We start from the raw sequence: 19,106 nt of genomic DNA on the forward strand, positions 1-19,106 counted from the left end.
TCTCTCTCTCTCTCTCTCTCTCTCTCTCTCTCTCTCTCTCCTCCTCTCTCTCTCCTCTCCTCTCTCTCTCTCTCTCGCTCTCTCCGTCTTCTCTCTCTCTCTCTCTCTCTCTCTCTCTCTCTCTCTCTCTCTCTCTCTCTCTCTCCTCTCCTCTCTCCTCTCCCTCTTCCTCTCCTCTCCCTCTCCCTCTCTCTCTCTGTTCTCTTGCTCTCTCACTCTCTCTGCCTCTCTCGTCATCCATCTCTCTCTCTCTCTCTCTCTCTCCTCTCTCTCTCTCTCTCTCTCTCTCTCTCTCTCTCTCTCTCGCTCCTCTCTCTCTCGCTCTCTCTCTCGCCTCTCTGTCTCGCCTTCTCCTCGTCATCCCTCTCCTCTCTCATCATCCTTTCTGCTGTCTCACATGGGTAGACATGTGGCTATCACACAGTAGAAGCTGCATCAGCAGCATTCATCACTAATCACCCCAAGTCACCCACTTATCAGCACCACACATTTGACACTTTCACACTTCACGTACACTCTTTTTCCCCCATCTATTATTTTGGCTAGCAGAGGCATTTTGCCGTGCAGGATTGTGTGTGAGGTGCCAAATGTGTTAAAATTAGTAACTGCATCACAGTTAATTCACAATGGGACTGAGTGGTTATTCACTCTGGTGGTAAGTGTTTTGAGAAGAGGCTCTCTCAGAGTGGGGCTTTGCTAAACATACACAGTATGTAAATCCTTACTATCCAGCTGTCTTTAATGAAGTATTCTGAGGTTAACCTCCTTTTTATAAATGTCTTATATGTTATGTTATGTTGCCCTGTTTTAACCTTCTCTTGTCCCAATACTTGGGTAGCATACYTACTAGTTTATGTTTCTTGTTACTCTGAAATTTGACGGTAATGAATACACCAGTCACGGTCATGTAATAAACTCTTGAGTGCTTTGTTGTTTACTTTCTAGTAGATATTGAGCTGGCCACATTGAAATGCCTAGGTGACCTGGCTACTACGTGCATGATGCAGCTCCGAGACAACAAGCGCGGTGTGCCGTTCTGATTAACCGCATTGTGATCAGTCTGATTCACTGCACCTCAAAGCAACAGTGCCTAACGAGACTCCTGGGTATTATGGATGGAGTCTGTTTTAAAGCAAATATATTCTCCTGGGGAAGATAATGACTGTGTAATCACTATAGGGATTCAACATTGCAATTGTTCCCATTATGGAACAAAATTGCCATCAAGCAATGCACACATTCACTACTACACCACTTTAGGTTTCAGTTGTTGATTGGCTGCTTGGCTGGTTTAGAGGCCTGTACGACAATGTGTTTGTCGATTATGAGTACAGTATTTTCTTGATTAGTTGAGCAGACTTGCTATTAGTTGCCATGGAAACTGTCTTATTAAAGTGGTTAGTGTGTTTATTCACTGAGCCCACTATGGAAGCACACAGAAGAGATTGTGTGTCTCAATGGGTTTCTTTCTGGTTACATAYAGATGAAATAATAAAAACAAATTTAAAAAAGGTCAACCGCTATTAAAATGCTCTCTGCTGTAAATATCAACACAAGGACATGCTATCTTAATACCATGGTTTAGACTACAGATATACCCTTGATAAGGCTTTTTAAGTGATATTCAGTAGCCTAAAGTCACATACAAATTTGACACAACGTTAGAATAATGACGTGTGAAGAATAGAAAAGTAACAAGGACAGACAATTTCTGACCATTTCAATCATCCTCTAACAATATATACTGACAGAACTCTGTTTGTCCTTCACAGAGAAATGATGAAGAGGCTGTGGTGGACAGAGGTGGAACCCGGTCCATGCTGAAAACCAACTTTGAAAAGGAGGAACTCGAAGGTACACCAACTTTATGAAGTACAATGCCTTGAGGCCTTCATTCAGTTTTGAGGAAGGAAGACTCGAAGGCCACCTACATGGCATCCAGAGAATAGGTTGTTTTCTAGACTGAGGCATCTCCTGCTGAGACAGAGGCTGTCCTAATATGGACTCCGTACCCATGAGACTACAGAGGGTGGCAACGAAAGAGCTGCTTGAGCACACAAAAGCACACAGTAACAAATCAAGAGTCTGCAGAACCATTTATGCTGAGCTTTCAAGGACTTTACTTACAATTCTTTTCATCTACATTTCCAGCCATGCATTCATCATAGCACTGAAGGCAGTGATTAGTCCTGATACCCTAGTGTTCGTGGCTGGGATAACTGGGATTGGTTTGAACAGCAGAGGCTGCTAGCTGCCTGGCTGTAGCCCCAGGCCTGAAAGAGCACTCACAAAGCTGTGTTTCTCCCTGAGGAGAGAGCAGGCTGGAGTCAGGGTGGATTACCCTCACACTGTCACAGCACCACATCTATTCAGCCTCACTGATATCAGCAGGGTGACGATCCACCCCTTCTGCCTGCTCATCCTCCCCATTCTGCAGCTCTGGTTGTGTACACCATACGGTTTGTTTTGAGTTTCTAGATGAGACCAGTGTGAATGACTCATCAATTACAGAATATTAGACATATTTATATAACTATTTATACAATAATCATGCACACATGATAAAATATTTGCCATTTACAGATGGTAAAATATACTTTGCAATTGGTGTACTTCACACAATAGTTTGCTTTTCCTGTATTATTTTGACAACTGTGCCATTTATGTAACTCAGTTTAACAGTAATATTACATCGAATATGAATAAATATCAAAACTGTTTGATATCAAATATTAGCTTTACATGTCAAATCTGTTCACTATTTTTAGGTGAGTTTTTATTAAATGATTTATTCATCCTACCAGATGATGCTCTAAGTTRTTTTTTAAGAGAACCCAAGCCTGTGTGGTACTTCTGTGGCAGATGTTGAAGCTAAAAACATTCCCAGAGATGTATTTTTAGACTTAGACTGATACAAAGTAATGATATCAGTAAAAGGGTTGCATGCATGCCAGTTCTTTAATGTCAAAGAGATGTGTGGTAGGTATCGCTCAATGAAATACCAGTGACATGACCTTAGAAGCATGAATCTAGATMATTAGAATATACAGTATATTCATTCAATTTGGTAATGCGTCATTTTATAGCCCTGTGTAAGCTGGTATTTACTTGGTATATACTGTATTGCGTAACAAACTAAGTCAAGTAAATTGTAACCCATAATATATTTTTTGTGGGCATATTGCTGTTGGAAGTTGACCCATATATACAAACAGAAGAAGCAGACTGAATCYGTAGCTTCTCTGAATGTAATAATTTATCTTCTCGTATACTTCTTACCTTATTCTTCATTATTTTGTCTAATCTTATTTCTCTCTCTGTGATGGCTGCCTCCAGGTCACAGGACACTCTACATCGGGGTACATGTCCCCCTGGGAAGGAAGAGCCATCGGAGGCATCGGCATCATGGACATAGACACAGGAAGAGGAGCAGGGAGCGGGACTCTGGAGTGGAGGACGGAAGAGAGTCTCCCACATACAGTAAGTCTTGCCAGTCTAGCTGGCTGGCACATTTCAAAGCAGCAGTCAAAGTGTCTGGTACTTTGGGGTAGAACAATGCAATTTTCCTCCTCGTCTGTTCTTACAGTATATCATATTTCTATCATTTTATAAGTTATAGGATTCTGTAATCATATGCTAAGTCTATATGGCTGCATAATGCATTTCAAAAGAGGGGATTCTGTCTACACATTGCAAAAAATATATACATTTGGATTCAAAACTCAACGTATACTCATCAAATATACTCATCAAATATACTAATGAAAATAGTASCTATATTTATTTTTACAAAAGTGAAAAAGTGCAAATGTGCAAAGTTCCCGAAAGTGTATGTGCATAACGTTCTGCAGAGCTCCGTAGTCAGGGAGTGTGTATGGCAGACAGTACTGTAAGTGATGACCTTACTTGACCCTGTGCTTCAGACACGCCATCCCAGAGAGTGCAGTTCCTCCTGGGCACAGAGGATGACGATGAGGAGCACATCCCCCATGACCTCTTCACTGAGCTGGACGAGATCTGCCTGAAAGACGGAGAGGAAGCAGAGTGGAGGGAAACCGCCAGGTAGAGAGTCACATGACACACCGCTGGCCCATCAGCCAATTACGGACAAGTCCATGTTATTACTGAAAGCTTTTAGTCAACTCCAACGTGATCCATAGGTWGTTTTTTTACCTGTTGCTTTTTAATCATGCTAACTGATGAAATTATTATATATAATATGATTTATGATCTATAATTTATTCCTCATTATAATATCTTAATGTCAAACATTAAACAACTGTTACCTGAAAGAGTTAACGTTACATAAAGAGAGATTGTTGTGTAACCTTGGAGATGGGTTATATAAAGCTCTAATTATAAAGACTGCTGCATGAGCAATGCATGGGAGCCCAGCTCTAAAGGAAATGCTTGTTAACTTGTAGTACACAAGCATAATGTCTGGACTGGAGAACTATCCTGTTGTGCAGTACTATCTGTGCTACAGTGCATCTAGATACAAATGTCACGTCACATATTGACTGACAGAGCTTTACTTGCCATAGCTTGTCAGTCAGTCAGTCAGTCAGTCAGTCGGTCACTCAGTTAGTCAGTCCCTGCCACGGTGTACGGTGTTTAGTTGTCCTGTGAATAAAAACATGTTTATGCAGACACAGTGACACTTATTCTGTATTGTCTTGGGAAAGTCACCTGTTGAAGTGTCCTATGGTAAAAAATGCTTTTTTGGATGAGCAAGTCCCTCAGCCGAGCACCTGATTCCCTTTTTTGTTCAAGCTGGGRTGAAATGCATTTGGGTAGGCTTTTGGGTAATGTCTGATGTGTCCTTGGTGTCCCCATCAGTGTAAGCTGAGCTCTATCAGCACATGGCTTCCAGATGGCTGGACAGCTGGCTGTCATCTATCCCCTGGTCCCTTGGCTCAGTGTTACTGGTCTGCACTCTTAGAAAAAAGGGTTCCAAAAGGGTTCTTCAGCTGTCACCATAGGATAACCCTTTTTGGTTCCAGGTAGAACCCTTTTGGGTTCCATTTAGAACCCTCTGTCGAAACCTGGAACKAAAAAGGGTTCTTCAAAGGCTWCTCCTATGGGYACAGCCGAAGAAKCCTTTTACAAAGGATCTCAGMTATTTAACAAGGGAAATTGGMTGCAGGTGCGCTCAGAGCATAGAGATYTATAGAGATCTCTAGTGCACAAAAGCCTGTATAATATGGGCAGCTCCATTTGAGGACTGAAATGTAGCGATCACTACATATCTCTATGGCTCCTGCAATTTTAGAGACAGTTWACAAAAAAGTGCAATTAAAGGAACAGTTAGCGAAAAAGTGTGAGAAAAAACAAGYGCCTTTTCTACAGTTCTAGACCACACGTTCTTTTCTAAGAGTGTGGGCATTTGTGCKTTATACAGGTGGCTGAAGTTTGAGGAGGATGTGGAGGATGGAGGGGAGCGCTGGAGTAAGCCCTACGTGGCCACGCTGTCCCTGCACAGCCTGTTCGAGCTGCGCAGCTGCATCCTCAATGGCGTCGTGCTGCTTGACATGAGGGCCAACTCCGTGGAGGAGGTAGCAGGTACTGTAGAGCACAGAGAGGCATCTGGAATTACCCCGTACACCTTTGTCGTATTCATTAGTACATACCGTAGCAAACGGATTTGGGTGAAACAAAAATCTGCATTTCTTATTGGACAGTTGCAGCTAGGTCCCTCACCGTTTTGGCTCGTTTGCTTCTGTTCTGTTCCTAGTGAATACGACCCTGTTCTATGATCTTCATTGTACAATTGTAAACATTGCAATCGGAATGTAATGGACGGTTTCCTAGTTGCTGTTGAACTGTTGACTGTGTGGTCCTGTTTGTCAGACATGGTGTTGGACCAGCAGGAGACCACAGGTCCACTGGGGGAAGAGGTGAGGAGGAAGGTGAGAGAGGCCCTCCTCAAAACGCACCATCACCAGAACCAGAAGAAGTTGGCCAACCGCATCCCCATTGTCCGCTCCTTCGCTGACATTGGCAAGAAGCAGTCCGAGCCCCACTCCATGGACAAGAACGGTCAGTAACAGGCATCCCTCTGCTTAGGGTTGCATAATTCCTCTAACCTTCCCAAAATTCCCAGGTTTTCTAGAAATCTTAGTTGGAAGATTCCTGGCATCAGGAGGGAATAAGCAGGGAATGCGTGAATCCTCCAACCAGGATTTCTGGAAAACCTGGGGATTCTGGGAAAGTTACCTGGAATTCAGCAACCCTACTACTGCTACATTAATGGTTCTAGATGACTGCACGTTTTTCAGTTCTCCTCACTTTGTACTGCTGGTCATAGAAACATTGAAACTGGAAGTAATCTTTATTGTAAGTAGTGCTCTCAGTCATCCCATGTGGATACTTTTCTCATTCTACATTACATTGTCCATGTATGACCTTCTTTTCAGTGTCTCAGTGTGACTCTCTTCTCTTGTTTCCTTGTGTGCATGTGTGTGTGTTTGTTTGTGTGTTTGTTTGTGTGTATACGTGGGTGGATGTATGTGTGTGTGTCTGGCAGGCGGTCCATCACTCTGTTCTACCTTTAAGTCCTCCTTCTGGGGCTCATTTATGGCAGCGGGGTCTAGGAGTGACAGGCAGGTCACACCCTGCACCCCATGGCCGCTCTGTTGTCCCCAGTGTGTCTCCTCCTCCATCTCCTCTCCACTCCCGACCTCATCCACCACCCGCCCCCCTCCAGCCACTCCACAACCAGGCCCCAGACCACAGAAACAGGGTCCCAGAACCCAGACTGATATCCAGCCCGTGGACAAAGAGGACGACCCGGACCCAGGCAACTCTTAAACCTTGACAGAACCTTTCTCTACTGCTAGCACTTCCTAAAACATAACTTGTAAAGGTGGTAATCTCAAAGTTGTTTCCATCAGTAATAGTTAGAGGTTGTGTTTTGTACTTCAGATATTTTAATGAAGTCAGTAGTAGTCCATCAGGTGAGAAAGTGTATAGTATATAGACAATAACTCATATCATATGAGACGTACATTGTATTTTATCGAGCACAATGAGAAATCGGTGGAAGTGACTAGATATAGCGCTCTCAACGGGGATAAAGTTGAAGGAGCTGCTTGAAAGAGTTGCTGAACTTATCATTGACATTAACATCGACTATATATTCATTTATATCTTTTAAAATTTCAGACTATGTTAAAGTATGGCGATAGGGTGTAGGCCTAAAAAGTGTAGAAGATGTTAACAGAACAATATTCAGAAGAAAAAAGGCCCTGAGCAGCGGTGTTCACTGATAATAGGGTTGTGGGTTCGTTTCCCACGGGGGACCCGTACGGGGAAAAAAAAAGAAAAAAGTGTGCGCTCATTACCGTAAGTCGCTCTGGATACGGTCTGCTAAATTACTAAAATGTCAATGTAAAATAATAAGGAACCTTTACGTTCTCTTGCGAATGATACCTCATTGAGAATGTCCATCACCTTTTACAGGAATTATGTTTCGGAAGCAAGTTTGCCAGTGTTCCACATGCCTATTTTGAAACATGAAGAACACCCAAAACCCTTTAAGCTAATCATTTGCGGTAATTTTAATTCAGAGTGGTTTGTCACAGGCACATTCATTCTAGTAGAGTTATGCAAAAGCTCAATGAAGAGCGGCAACAGTGAGTGCGTGACTAATAAACAAGACCAGTGCCCATGTTAGTGACGGCACCCTCCTGCTCATTGCAAGTACTAACATTTACATCTAAAGGGTTTGTCGCTGTGGTGTTTCTTCATGGGCAGCAGCAGCTGACTCTGTAAATTGCTTTTAGACTTAGCCCTCTCATTGACTTCATGTGGAAATATGAGTCGAAATTAACCTTTGCAAGGCATGCTTTTATTTCTGATTCTCTTGATTCAGATGCAACCGTTAGTCACTGGTAGTTTCCACTGGCTTGTGAACGGATCAAACACTGAAATTAGTATTTATCTGTGCCCTTCACAAATGAAAATTAATCCTTTGGATTTAAATCCTTCTTGCTCTACTCTGGCAGCTGTGGGCTAATTTCGTGTTTGCGTCGGTCAGTCTCCTTGACACYATGATAATGGCGAAATCCTAATGGACAAGCTTCATCCACCCATCCTCACCAAGGCCATCCATGACTTCCATCCTTCACCATGCAGCCACTCTTAGGCTTTATCTTCTGTCCTCTCTTGGGATCTGCACTAAATAAGGGTACTTTGCCAATGTCTGATAAATCCCAGATTACTTCAACCTTAGAGTGCAAATCTATAGATTACCAAAGCATTTTTGGTCATTTTGGTAGGCCAAGAGCTCTCTCTCTCTGTGATTTATTAACATTGGCGCCTGCACTGCCATGAAACCCTGGTGTTGGTCTGATATAGAGGTTTTAGTAGTTGACTTATTGGTCTCTGTCATCTCTGTTTGATCCAGGTCAGGCGATTTCTCCCCAGACCTCTCTGCCCGTCCCCAATGATGGCAAAGCTGAAGTGAGCAGAGAGAACAGCGCTGTGGACTTCAGTAAGGTACAGTAAGACATTCTTACTATCAGGTCCCCCCTCTTATTCATTATGCTTTAAAGGCAAAACCAATCCTAGATCAGCACTCCCAAGTCTGAGACGATTTATGAATACGGGCCTTGACGTACTAGTATACTACAGTACGACATACTCAATATACCAGCTCTGGCAGTTCAAGTGTGTATGAACACAGTAATCTGTTCCATTTTCATTGATTGTTTCTATGTATTGCTTGAAATAATGGTTTCAACCATAAACTATTATTATAACCATGCTACAAACATAGCAAGCCAGTCATCTCACTCACACTGCCATTAGCACTGTAGATTATAGTAGGACAGCGAGAGTTTCCCTTACCTCTGAATCCTACAATGATAACCTTTTGTTCAGAGCCTTTTGCTCTTGTTCTGGTACTTTATTTGAGCTGCCTAATGTGGTTGAACTCGCCCCAAAAGCATTTGAGAAAAGACAGTGTGATCAAAATCGAACCATAATTAGAATACAACCGGATATTTTTAGACAAAGCTTAATGGAGAGTAGTGTTTGTCCCGGATGTTCTGGATGTTTGAAATGCATATTTAACGTACTTAGGCCTACGTATATTTGAACTGTACACTATAATGATAACACATTAACCTGTGTCGTGACAAGGGCTGGTCTAGTGGTAGTGCTGGTGCCCTCGGACCACACATTGCCCCTGGAGGCATGGGTTCAACCATTGACCGTGCTACTTTSCAGTCCATGTCCCAATCACTTCTTCACTGTATCTATGAACATAAATAATGTATTTAACTCAGTATCTGCCGCATGTCATTATCCATACTCCTCAGTCAGGAGGCAGAAGCCCATATTACGTATTTATTGGCCCATGATASTATTAAAATGACATTTGCTAAGTGCATCAATCTGTTCCACATTGCATGGGATGAGTTTTGCTGAATACCATCACTACATGATATTCTTGTTATGTTAGCAGTTAGCATGGTGTTTATAACTGGGACTCTGATGCCCCTACTGCTTCCACTTAATGTTACAGCACTTCCATTTGACGCAGTGCAGCTCGAAAGCAGACAGACAGACAGGATCGCAGCAGAATAGTGATAGGAGGATCAGTTAGCAGGCAGTCAGGCAGGCTCAGGTCTGGATGGACGTGTCACTGCGGGGGCAGACAGGGTATCAAGGAGATGATAACCTCTGGAAATGTTATGTAACTGATAATACCACTTTAGGCTGATGATGGCAATCTGCTGTAATATTTCATCATAACACATGGTTAAATGTATGTTGTGATGGTAATGTTATTAAATATATGAAATAGGGTCCAGTTGGCCAATCTATTATCTATCTTAAGCCATTAACAGGATATTAATTACAAAAACACATAAGGTTCCAAAATTCTGGTAACTATCCCAAAATTCTCAGGTTTTCCAGTACCGGTAATCCTGGTTGGACAATTCCCCGAATCAGGAGGGAATAAGAAGGCAAATGGAAATCCAGGGAATTTGGTGAAAGTTACCAGAATTRTGCAACCCTAGTCACAGCAGGGAACAACAGTAGGGATTCAGTTATATTTGTTTCGCGAAGGTATTATCTGCATTTCTTTTCCTATGAGTTGCGATATTCATAAAGTAAAATGCACCATTTAGACTTCAGTCTAAAAACGCTCAACTAATGACTGCGTATTCTATCCTGCGTCCGTGTAGATAGACCTCCATTTCATGAAGAAGATTCCGCCGGGAGCGGAAGCGTCCAACGTGTTGGTGGGCGAGGCGGAGTTCCTAGACAAGCCTGTGGTGGCGTTTGTACGCCTCTCACCTGCGGTCATGCTCAACGGGCTGGCTGAGGTCCCCATCGTTACCAGGTTAGAAATACTGTGGCAAAATTGCAGTAACTTTCTCAAAAATCCCAGGTTTTCCAGAAATCWGGGTTAGAAGATTCCCTGGAATCAGGAATAAGTAGGAAATCCGAGGTATCCGCCGACCTAGATTTCTGGAAAACTGGTATTTTTGAGAAAGATACTGAAGTTTCGCAACCCTACTTCCAATTAGTCTGTCATTATGGTCTCCTGTCTATGACTAACGTTATGGCCTTCTTAATCCTTTTTGGGCTGAACCTAACTGTCTCTTCACCGCTCTGTCTGACTCTTATTGTGGCCCTCGTTTTATCTACCTCCGTTAGGTTCTTGTTCATTCTGCTGGGGCCTCTTGGGAAAGGGCCACAGTACCATGAGATTGGCCGGTCCATTGCAACTCTCATGACAGACGAGGTAAGACGGCCTCTCCAGTGGTGAACATAGTTGTTGGGCACGACCGAACGAACCAGTCAATTAATGACTGAATTTCCATTCTTCTTCATTCCAAGGTTTTCCATGATGTCGCCTACAAAGCAAAGGACCGCAATGATCTGATTGCTGGAATCGATGAGTTCCTTGACCAAGTGACTGTCCTGCCACCGGGGGAGTGGGATCCCTCTATAAGAATAGAGCCACCAAAAAACGTACCGTCTCAAGTGAGTTTAGCCCCTTCATTAAAAACAAGTCTTTCGTCAGTGGACATACAAATCACAGCAATGTCTTTCATTTGAAAAAGGAAAGAAATAACAGATGTGGTGTTTGAAAAACAGGAGAAGAGGAGGAGTGCAGCACAGTGCGGCACAGACCCAGGGGATGAAGAGGAGGAGGACGAGGGACATGGGGGTCCGGAGCTGCAGCGGACAGGACGGTAGGTGGGTTGGTGCAGGGGGGGGTGTTACCAGGGACTTAGAGAGTGTGTGCTATGGGAGCCTGGATGTATATGTGGTTGTGGTTGTGTATTATGTGGTTGTGTATTATGTGGTTGTGTATTATGTGGTTGTGGTTGTGTATTATGTGGTTGTGTATTATGTGGTTGTGGTTGTGTATTATGTGGTTGTGTATTATGTGGTTGTGGTTGTGTATTATGTGGTTGTGTATTATGTGGKTGTGGTTGTGTATTATGTGGTTGTGTATTATGTGGTTGTGGTTGTGTATTAAGAAAGAAAGACAGATAAAAAAAATAAAAAAAGGTTTCTCTCCTGCTTTTTGAAACATCTATCTACGGAACATTGGACAGAGGCCAGGTTTGCCATTGCCACTGAACTCCCTCCCAGGTGACTGTGTGCAGTTCATGCAAAGGTTTCCATAGCAACCTACTGCAGTGAGCTCCCAATTGCCTTGGCTATATTCTGCAACAGGGGCATTAGCTCATGCTAAGTCATCCTCACGACTGTGTCTATTTTATGCACTTTAAGTAGTGTGAGGAGAGTAACACATTAAGTCCAGGTGTAGAGGGGGGAAATAAAAAAAGAAAGGCTCCAGCTACAAGCTGAATGCACACCTCACCACGAGACAGCAGGTTACCCATGTGGTTGTAGCTTCATTCAATCATTAGGAAAAAAATGCAATACAWAACCGTATTAATGCAATCCACTATTTTCTCCATGGCGTTATAATATTTCCAGATTCTGTGGTGGTCTCCTGTTGGACATCAAACGCAAGGCGCCACACTACCTGTCTGACTACACAGACGCTGTCAGCCTGCAGTGCTTGGCCTCCTTTCTCTTCCTGTACTGTGCATGCATGTCGCCTGTCATCACGTTCGGGGGCCTACTAGGAGAGGCAACAGAAGGACGCATAGTAAGACACCATGGTTTCATCCCAAATGGCTCCCTATTCCCTACATAGTGCACTACTTTTGGGCCATGGTCAAAAGTAGTGCACTGTATAGGGAATCGGGAGCCATTTGTATGCAGCCCATCCCTTTCGAATACACAGTGCTAGAATGAAAAAACGATTTGAYATTGATTGAAGTTCAGCTTTTCTTACTAATAGATTTCCTCTGCATTTGTTTCCCGCAGAGTGCAATCGAATCGCTTTTTGGCGCCTCAATGACGGGAATAGCCTATTCCCTGTTTGCTGGCCAGCCACTCACCATTTTGGGCAGCACAGGGCCTGTACTGGTGTTTGAGAAGATATTGTACAAATTCTGCAAGTAAGTTTGAGTAAAACACTGTCGTTGTAATTCTATAACACCCATGTGATGAATCATCTATAGCCCACTGCTCTCAGGCCATTTCTGTATCTGTACCCACATCTCAGATAATCTGTGATTAGATTGTGTTATGATCTTCTGTCCTTATAACAATAGCAATATAGGATGACCATGTGCTATCTATAAGTGCTATCTATATCCTTAAATGGTTCTTCGGCTGTCCCCATAGGAGAACCCTATGAAGAAACCTTATTGTTTCCAGGTAAAACCCTTTTGTGTTCCATTCCATCTACCTGAAACCAAAAAGGGTTCTCCTATGGGGACAGCCGAAGAACACTTTTGGAACCTTTACCTTTTTTTCTCAGTGTACTGCCAAAATATATGGATCATTTAATGATCTATACTTCTTTAAAGTATTAAAATAACATAATGATGGCCTCAGATGCACTATATTCTGCAGATAGATAGATATATACAGGTAACTGCCAACATAAAGGAAACACCAACATAAAGGAAACACCAACATAATGTGTCTTAGTAGGGCATTGGGCCACCAAGCCAGATCAGCTTCAATGCACCTTGGCATAGATTCTAAGAGTGTCTGGAACTCTACTGGAGGGATGCGACATCATTCTTCCACCAGAAATTCCATCATTTGGTGTTTTGTTGATGGTGGTGGAAAACGCTGTCTCAGGAACCGCTCCAGAATCTCCCATAAYTGTTCAATTGGGTTGAGATCATGCTCATCAAACCATTCAGTGACCACTCGTGCCCTTGTCATCCCATGGGGGCATAGCCATGGTAGACGGAATAATGGCCTGCCAGCAGTTTTATACATGACCCTAAGCATGATGGGATGTTAATTGCTTAATTAACTCAGGAACCACACCTGTGTGGAAGCACCTGTTTTCAATATACTATGTGTCCCTCATTTACTCAAGTGTTTCCATTATTCTGCCAGATATCTGTAGATAGTGCATAGCATATCCCACAGATGTTGTCATATATGAGGTGGCAGGTAGCCTAGTGGTTAGAGCGTTMGGCCAGTAACTGAAAGGTTGCTAGGTCAAATCCCCAAGCTGATGAGGTAAAAAATACATTGTTATGCCCCTGAACAAGGCAGTTAACCCACTGTTCATAGGCTGTCATTGTAAATAAGAGTTTGTTCTTAACTGACTTGCCTAGTTAAATAAAGGTTAAGTGTAAGGTATTAGATTGCAGTGATGTTTTAACTKTGTCCTCAGGGAGTATGGYTTATCCTACCTCTCACTGAGAACCTGTATAGGGCTGTGGACAGCGTTCCTCTGCCTGGTCCTAGTGGCCACAGACGCCAGCTCCCTGGTCTGTTACATCACACGCTTCACAGAGGAGGCCTTCGCCTCGCTCATCTGCATCATCTTCATCTACGAGGCCTTGGAGAAGCTCATCCACCTGGGGGAACACTACCCCATCAACATGAARAACAACCTGGACAAACTCACACAGTACTCGTACGTTTGCACTCACTCCATTGAAAGTGCCTTTTTAATCCAGAACTAGGCATAATCTGTGTCCAGGAAAACATTCCTTAGAGTTCTGAACGAAAGTAATATCTTGATTTGAGGTGATTGTGAYGGAGGGATTTGACGGTGAAGTGTTCCATTGTTTCTATAGGTGTTCATGTGTTGAACCTCCGGATCCAAGCAATGCCACCGTACGGTACTGGGAGCAGAACAACATCACTGCTTCTGAGGTGTACTGGGAGGCACTCGAGGTTAAGGTACCGTATACGAGTGTCTAGTTAAACCTGTGGAATCTATGGAAAGGATCAAGCAACATTCAGAGGAGTTCATCTGGGTCAGGTCTCGTGTTCCCGAGAAAAAACCCTAGCCTTCTAGTACATGAAGGACAACAGTTTGTGGTTTAATAAACTSAATTAGAGAGCAAAAACAGGTGTTCCGCACAAAGTGGCATACTCTCCCAGATGGAGCTGGTCCTGTGCAGAAGATTAAGGACATGTGGTGGGCTGGATTATTCTGGATTACCCCATGCCAAATCACCATAAAAGCACATTTTTAGTATTAATGTTGCTTTTTGTGGACAAGGGATGCTCTTAATCCAAGGCCCTTTTAACCAAAAGGATTTTGTAATTTACTGCATTGTCATGCACTATTAATTCCACTTAGCGTAGGGCAGACCAATCACCCTCCTCTACCTGTTGTTGCAGGACTGCATGGAGAAAAGAGGAGAGTTTGTGGGCAGTGCCTGTGGCCCTCACGGACCCTATATTCCAGATGTTCTCTTCTGGTCCGTGGTTCTCTTCTTCTCCACTGTCTTCATGTCAGCTTTCCTRAAAGAGTTCAAGTTCAGCCGTTACTTCCCCACCAAGGTGAGGCAGCAGACCCAGATCCTACTGTAATCCCACTGGTTTCTARCTATTATGCGTGTGTAGACTGCAGACGAGGTTTCTGTCCTTCTGCTGAGGTTTACGGTGCAGMGGAGCACTCTAGTGGTCATATGTGAGTACTGTGTGATTATGGTAGTTCAAAGCAAATTAGTAATAAAACAAGGTTTTTAATTAAGAAATGTGTCATGCCTCCCCCACTTTCTTTGGATTCTATTATGATTTAAGGCAGCGCCACTTATCCCGATGTTTGCCCCCCCCCTTTTTCCGGAGAATTGAATCCACAACCGTGGTGCTCAGTGTTTGAGTGCCCTGTGCAATCTGTGATTGATATTGAACAATGACATAGATGGTCCCTGTACTAAGACCAGACGGTTGACATGCACCCCTCTCTTGCACAGTTGAGAGCTGTCATCAGTGARTTTGCTGTGTTCATCACCATCTTTACCATGGTKCTGGTGGACTACGCCTTAGGGGTCCCATCTCCAAAACTAAAAGTCCCCAGTGTGTTCAAGGTGAGCTATATAACAAAGTATTACAAGATGATTATACATTTTGACTCAGAATACTGTACACCATGGACATGTGCCATGCTATGTAGATGCAATATTTAACAACAATCCAAATCCTTGTAGCCGACTAGAGATGACCGTGGTTGGTTGATCAGCCCGTTAGGCGGCAACCCTTGGTGGACCACCATCGTAACAGTGATCCCTGCTCTGCTCTGCACTATCCTCATCTTCATGGACCAACAGATCACCGCTGTCATCATCAACAGGAAGGAGCACAAACTAAAGGTATTGTAGGATACTGTAATGGCTCAGCTCAGCTCATACGGGAGGCTTTGTTCACCATAACCTGAATGTCCACTTTTTAGTTGGCTTTGATTTGGTGCATGTGTAGTTGATTGTCAAATAGCGTCCAGTACTGGTTGATATGGACTGAAAAAGTCCCTTTCAGAAATCTCTTTCTACTTGGGGAATTAGTTAACATTTTGACAATATTTTCCTGAACTATTATGAAATGTTTCCGACGCGGAATATTGAGTAGTGTATTCTCAGTTGTACTGTATTYTGTTTCCCTCCCCACAGAAAGGCTGTGGGTACCATTTGGACTTGTTTGTYGTGGGTGTCATGCTGGGGGTATGTTCCATCATGGGTTTGCCCTGGTTCGTGGCTGCCACCGTGCTCTCCATCTCCCACGTCAACAGTCTGAAGCTGGAGTCGGAGTGCTCGGCCCCCGGGGAACAACCCAAGTTCCTGGGAATCCGCGAGCAGCGCTTCACTGGCCTCATGATCTTCCTACTCATGGGCTGCTCGGTGTTCATGACCTCTGTGCTCCAGGTCAGATAGCTTCTCTGAGGAATATTGTGTTGGCTCTAGCTTCTGGACTGTCCAAAATCTGCTCCTATCGCAGTGTGATAAAAGTGTCTCTCATGCACAAGTTGTATTTATTTTGCACCCTGTGTATTAGTCTGCAGTGTCTCAAAGTGGACCYATATTTTACACTACGTTTTGTGTAGTTGAATCTCACTTTTCAACCATTTCTTGGTTGATGCTTGTATGACTGAATCATTATATAATCTCTCTTGTCCCTTTAGTACATTCCCATGCCTGTGTTGTATGGAGTATTCCTGTACATGGGAGCATCTTCGCTCAGAGGAATACAGGTAGGAGATCACTAAACACACTCAGATGCAGTTTCTGTACAGTACATGACATTCATAGTCAACATTGACTTGTAAGGCGCAGGGCCGTGGTCGAGTGGGTAACATGCCAGGCACAASCGACATACACTGAGGATACAAAACATTCAGGACACCTGCTCTTTCCATGACATAGACTGACCAGGTGAATCCAGGTGAAAGCTATGATCCCTTATTGATGATCCCAATGCTGCTGGGTTTTTCACTCTCAACAGTTTCCAGTGTGTATGAAGAATGGTCCARCACCCAAAGGACATCAAATCAAATCAAATGTTATTTGTCACATGTGCCGAATACACCTTACAGTGAAATGCTAACTTACAAGCCCTTAACCAACAATGCAGTTTTAAGAAAAATAAGGGTTCGTTCCCGGGCTGTGTCACAACTGGCCATGATCGGGAGTCCCATAGGGCGGCGCACAATTGTCCGGGTTAGAGGAGGGTTTGGCCGGGGGGGCTTTCCTTGGCTCATCTAGCGATTCCTTGTGGCGGGGCGGGCGCCTGCTGGCTTCCAGGTTAAGCGGGCGGGTGTTAAGAAGCGCGGTTTGGGTCATGTTTCGGGGGACGCYTGACTCAGGTCGCCTTCCGAGCCCGTTGGGTAGTTGCAGTGATGAGACAAGATCAAAATTGGGTAGAAAAAGGGGCTAAAGTACAAAATATAAGAGTTGAGAAAGTATTAACTAAATTAACTAAAGTAAAAAATAAAAGGGGAACAATAAAATAACAATAACGAGGCAGGAGGTACCGTTCCCGAGTCAATGTGTGGGGGTGGCAGGTTAGTCAAGGTAATTGAGGTAGTATGTACAGTACCAGTCAAAAGTTTGGACACACCTACATATTCAAGGGTTTTTCTTTATTTGTATTATTTTCTACATTGTAGAATAATAGTGAAGACATCAAAACTATGAAATAACASAWATGGAATKATMTAGTAACCAAAAAAGGGTTCAACAAATGAAAATATATTTCCGGATTACTGACTTTCATGTCTTAAAGCAGGGCTTTCCAACCCTGTTCCTGGAGAGCTACCTTCCTGTAGCTCGGTTTTTGCTCCAACCCTATTCTAGCACACCTGATTCTACTAATTAGGTAGTTGATGAGCTGAAATCAGGTTAGTTACAACTGGGGTTGGAGTGAAAAACCTACAGAAGGGTAGCTCTCCAGGAACAGGGTTGGAGAGCCCTGTCTTAAAGTAATGATGGACTGTTGTTTCTCTTTGCTTATTTGAGCTTTTCTTGCCATAATATGGAKTTTGGTCTTTTATCAAATAGGGCTATCTTCTGTATACCACCCCTACCTTGTCACAACACAACTGATTGGCTCAAARYCATTAAGAAGGAAAGAAATTCCACAAATMAACTTTRAACAAGGCYAACCTYTTGAACTTAAATGCATTCCAGGTGACTACCTCATGAAACTGGTTGAGAGAATGCCAAAAGTGTGCAAAGCAATCATCAATGCAAATAGTCCGGGTAGCCATTTGATTGCCATGCGGTAGSAGAGAGAACAGTCTTTGACTAGGGTGGCTGGAGTCTTTGGCAATTTTTAGGACCTTCCTCTGACACCGCCTGGTATAAATGTCCTGGATGGTAGGAAGCTTGGCCCCAGGGATGTACTGGGCAGTACTCACTACCCGCTATAGCACCTTGCAGTCGGAGGACGAGAAGTTGCCAACCAGGCGGTGATATAACCAGCCAGGATGCTCTCGATGGTGCAACTGCAGAACTTTTTGAGGATCTGAGGACCCACGTCAAATCTTTTCAGTTTCCTGAGGGGGAATAGGCATTGTCATGCCCTCTTCACGACTGTTTTGATGTTTGGACAATGATAGTTTGTTGGMGATGTGGACACCAAGGAACTTGAAGCTTTCAACCTGCTCCACTACAGCCCCGTCGATGAGAATGGGGGCGGGCTCGGCCCTCCTTTTCCTGTTGTCCATGATCATCTCCGAGGTCTCTGACCTCCTCCCTATAGGCGGTTTCGTCGCTGTCGGTGATCAGGCCCAGCCAACTTGACACAACTGCGGGAAGCATTGGAGTCAACATGGGCCAGGATCCCTGTTGAACGCTTTCGACACCAATTCACCATGCCTGATGAATTGAGGCTGTTCTGAATGCAAAGGGGGGGGGGCTTGTAAGGCTGTCCCAGCACACTTGACCTACATCTAAAGCTAATTTCACAAAGATCATCTGAGGACATTAAAACACAGTACAGAAACACATAAACCGGTATACAATGGTCCTGAGGTTGTAATGTAATCCATTGTTCTATTGCTTATCAGTTATTTGACCGTCTGAAGCTGTTTGGCATGCCAGCCAAGCACCAGCCTGACTTCATCTACCTGAGACACGTTCCCCTGAGGAAGGTCCATCTCTTCACCATCATCCAACTCAGCTGCCTGGTCATGCTCTGGGTCATCAAGACCTCCAATTATGCCATCGTCTTCCCCATGATGGTTAGCAAACATCTTTCTGCCTTATACAGTAGATTCATCTGGATGGGGTTATATGCCAAATATG

At 43.7% G+C, this 19,106-nt stretch overlaps 1 protein-coding gene across 3 annotated transcripts in view; it reads left to right on the plus strand.

Moving 5' to 3' along the window:
- The window catches only part of LOC111974664 (sodium-driven chloride bicarbonate exchanger), a 41,492-nt gene that overhangs the window by 18,018 nt on the left and 4,368 nt on the right, over positions 1–19,106 (plus strand). For 2 of the 3 annotated variants that reach the window (XM_070447170.1, XM_024002574.2), the window contains exons 3-22: positions 1,773–1,854; positions 3,337–3,480; positions 3,924–4,062; positions 5,402–5,562; positions 5,851–6,039; positions 8,408–8,499; positions 10,197–10,354; positions 10,672–10,759; positions 10,855–11,001; positions 11,116–11,213; positions 11,971–12,145; positions 12,367–12,500; positions 13,745–13,990; positions 14,154–14,259; positions 14,707–14,868; positions 15,285–15,398; positions 15,519–15,680; positions 15,975–16,226; positions 16,484–16,552; positions 18,869–19,042. In XM_070447170.1, the coding sequence (XP_070303271.1) occupies positions 1,773–1,854; positions 3,337–3,480; positions 3,924–4,062; positions 5,402–5,562; positions 5,851–6,039; positions 8,408–8,499; positions 10,197–10,354; positions 10,672–10,759; positions 10,855–11,001; positions 11,116–11,213; positions 11,971–12,145; positions 12,367–12,500; positions 13,745–13,990; positions 14,154–14,259; positions 14,707–14,868; positions 15,285–15,398; positions 15,519–15,680; positions 15,975–16,226; positions 16,484–16,552; positions 18,869–19,042 (2,892 nt within the window). The remainder of the gene's footprint in view (positions 1–1,772; positions 1,855–3,336; positions 3,481–3,923; positions 4,063–5,401; positions 5,563–5,850; positions 6,040–8,407; positions 8,500–10,196; positions 10,355–10,671; positions 10,760–10,854; positions 11,002–11,115; positions 11,214–11,970; positions 12,146–12,366; positions 12,501–13,744; positions 13,991–14,153; positions 14,260–14,706; positions 14,869–15,284; positions 15,399–15,518; positions 15,681–15,974; positions 16,227–16,483; positions 16,553–18,868; positions 19,043–19,106) is intronic. The other variant, XM_024002583.2, reaches the window with a different exon arrangement.

Source organism: Salvelinus sp. IW2-2015, linkage group LG2, assembly GCF_002910315.2.
Source record: "Salvelinus sp. IW2-2015 linkage group LG2, ASM291031v2, whole genome shotgun sequence".
Taxonomy (NCBI): Eukaryota; Metazoa; Chordata; class Actinopteri; order Salmoniformes; family Salmonidae; genus Salvelinus; species Salvelinus sp. IW2-2015.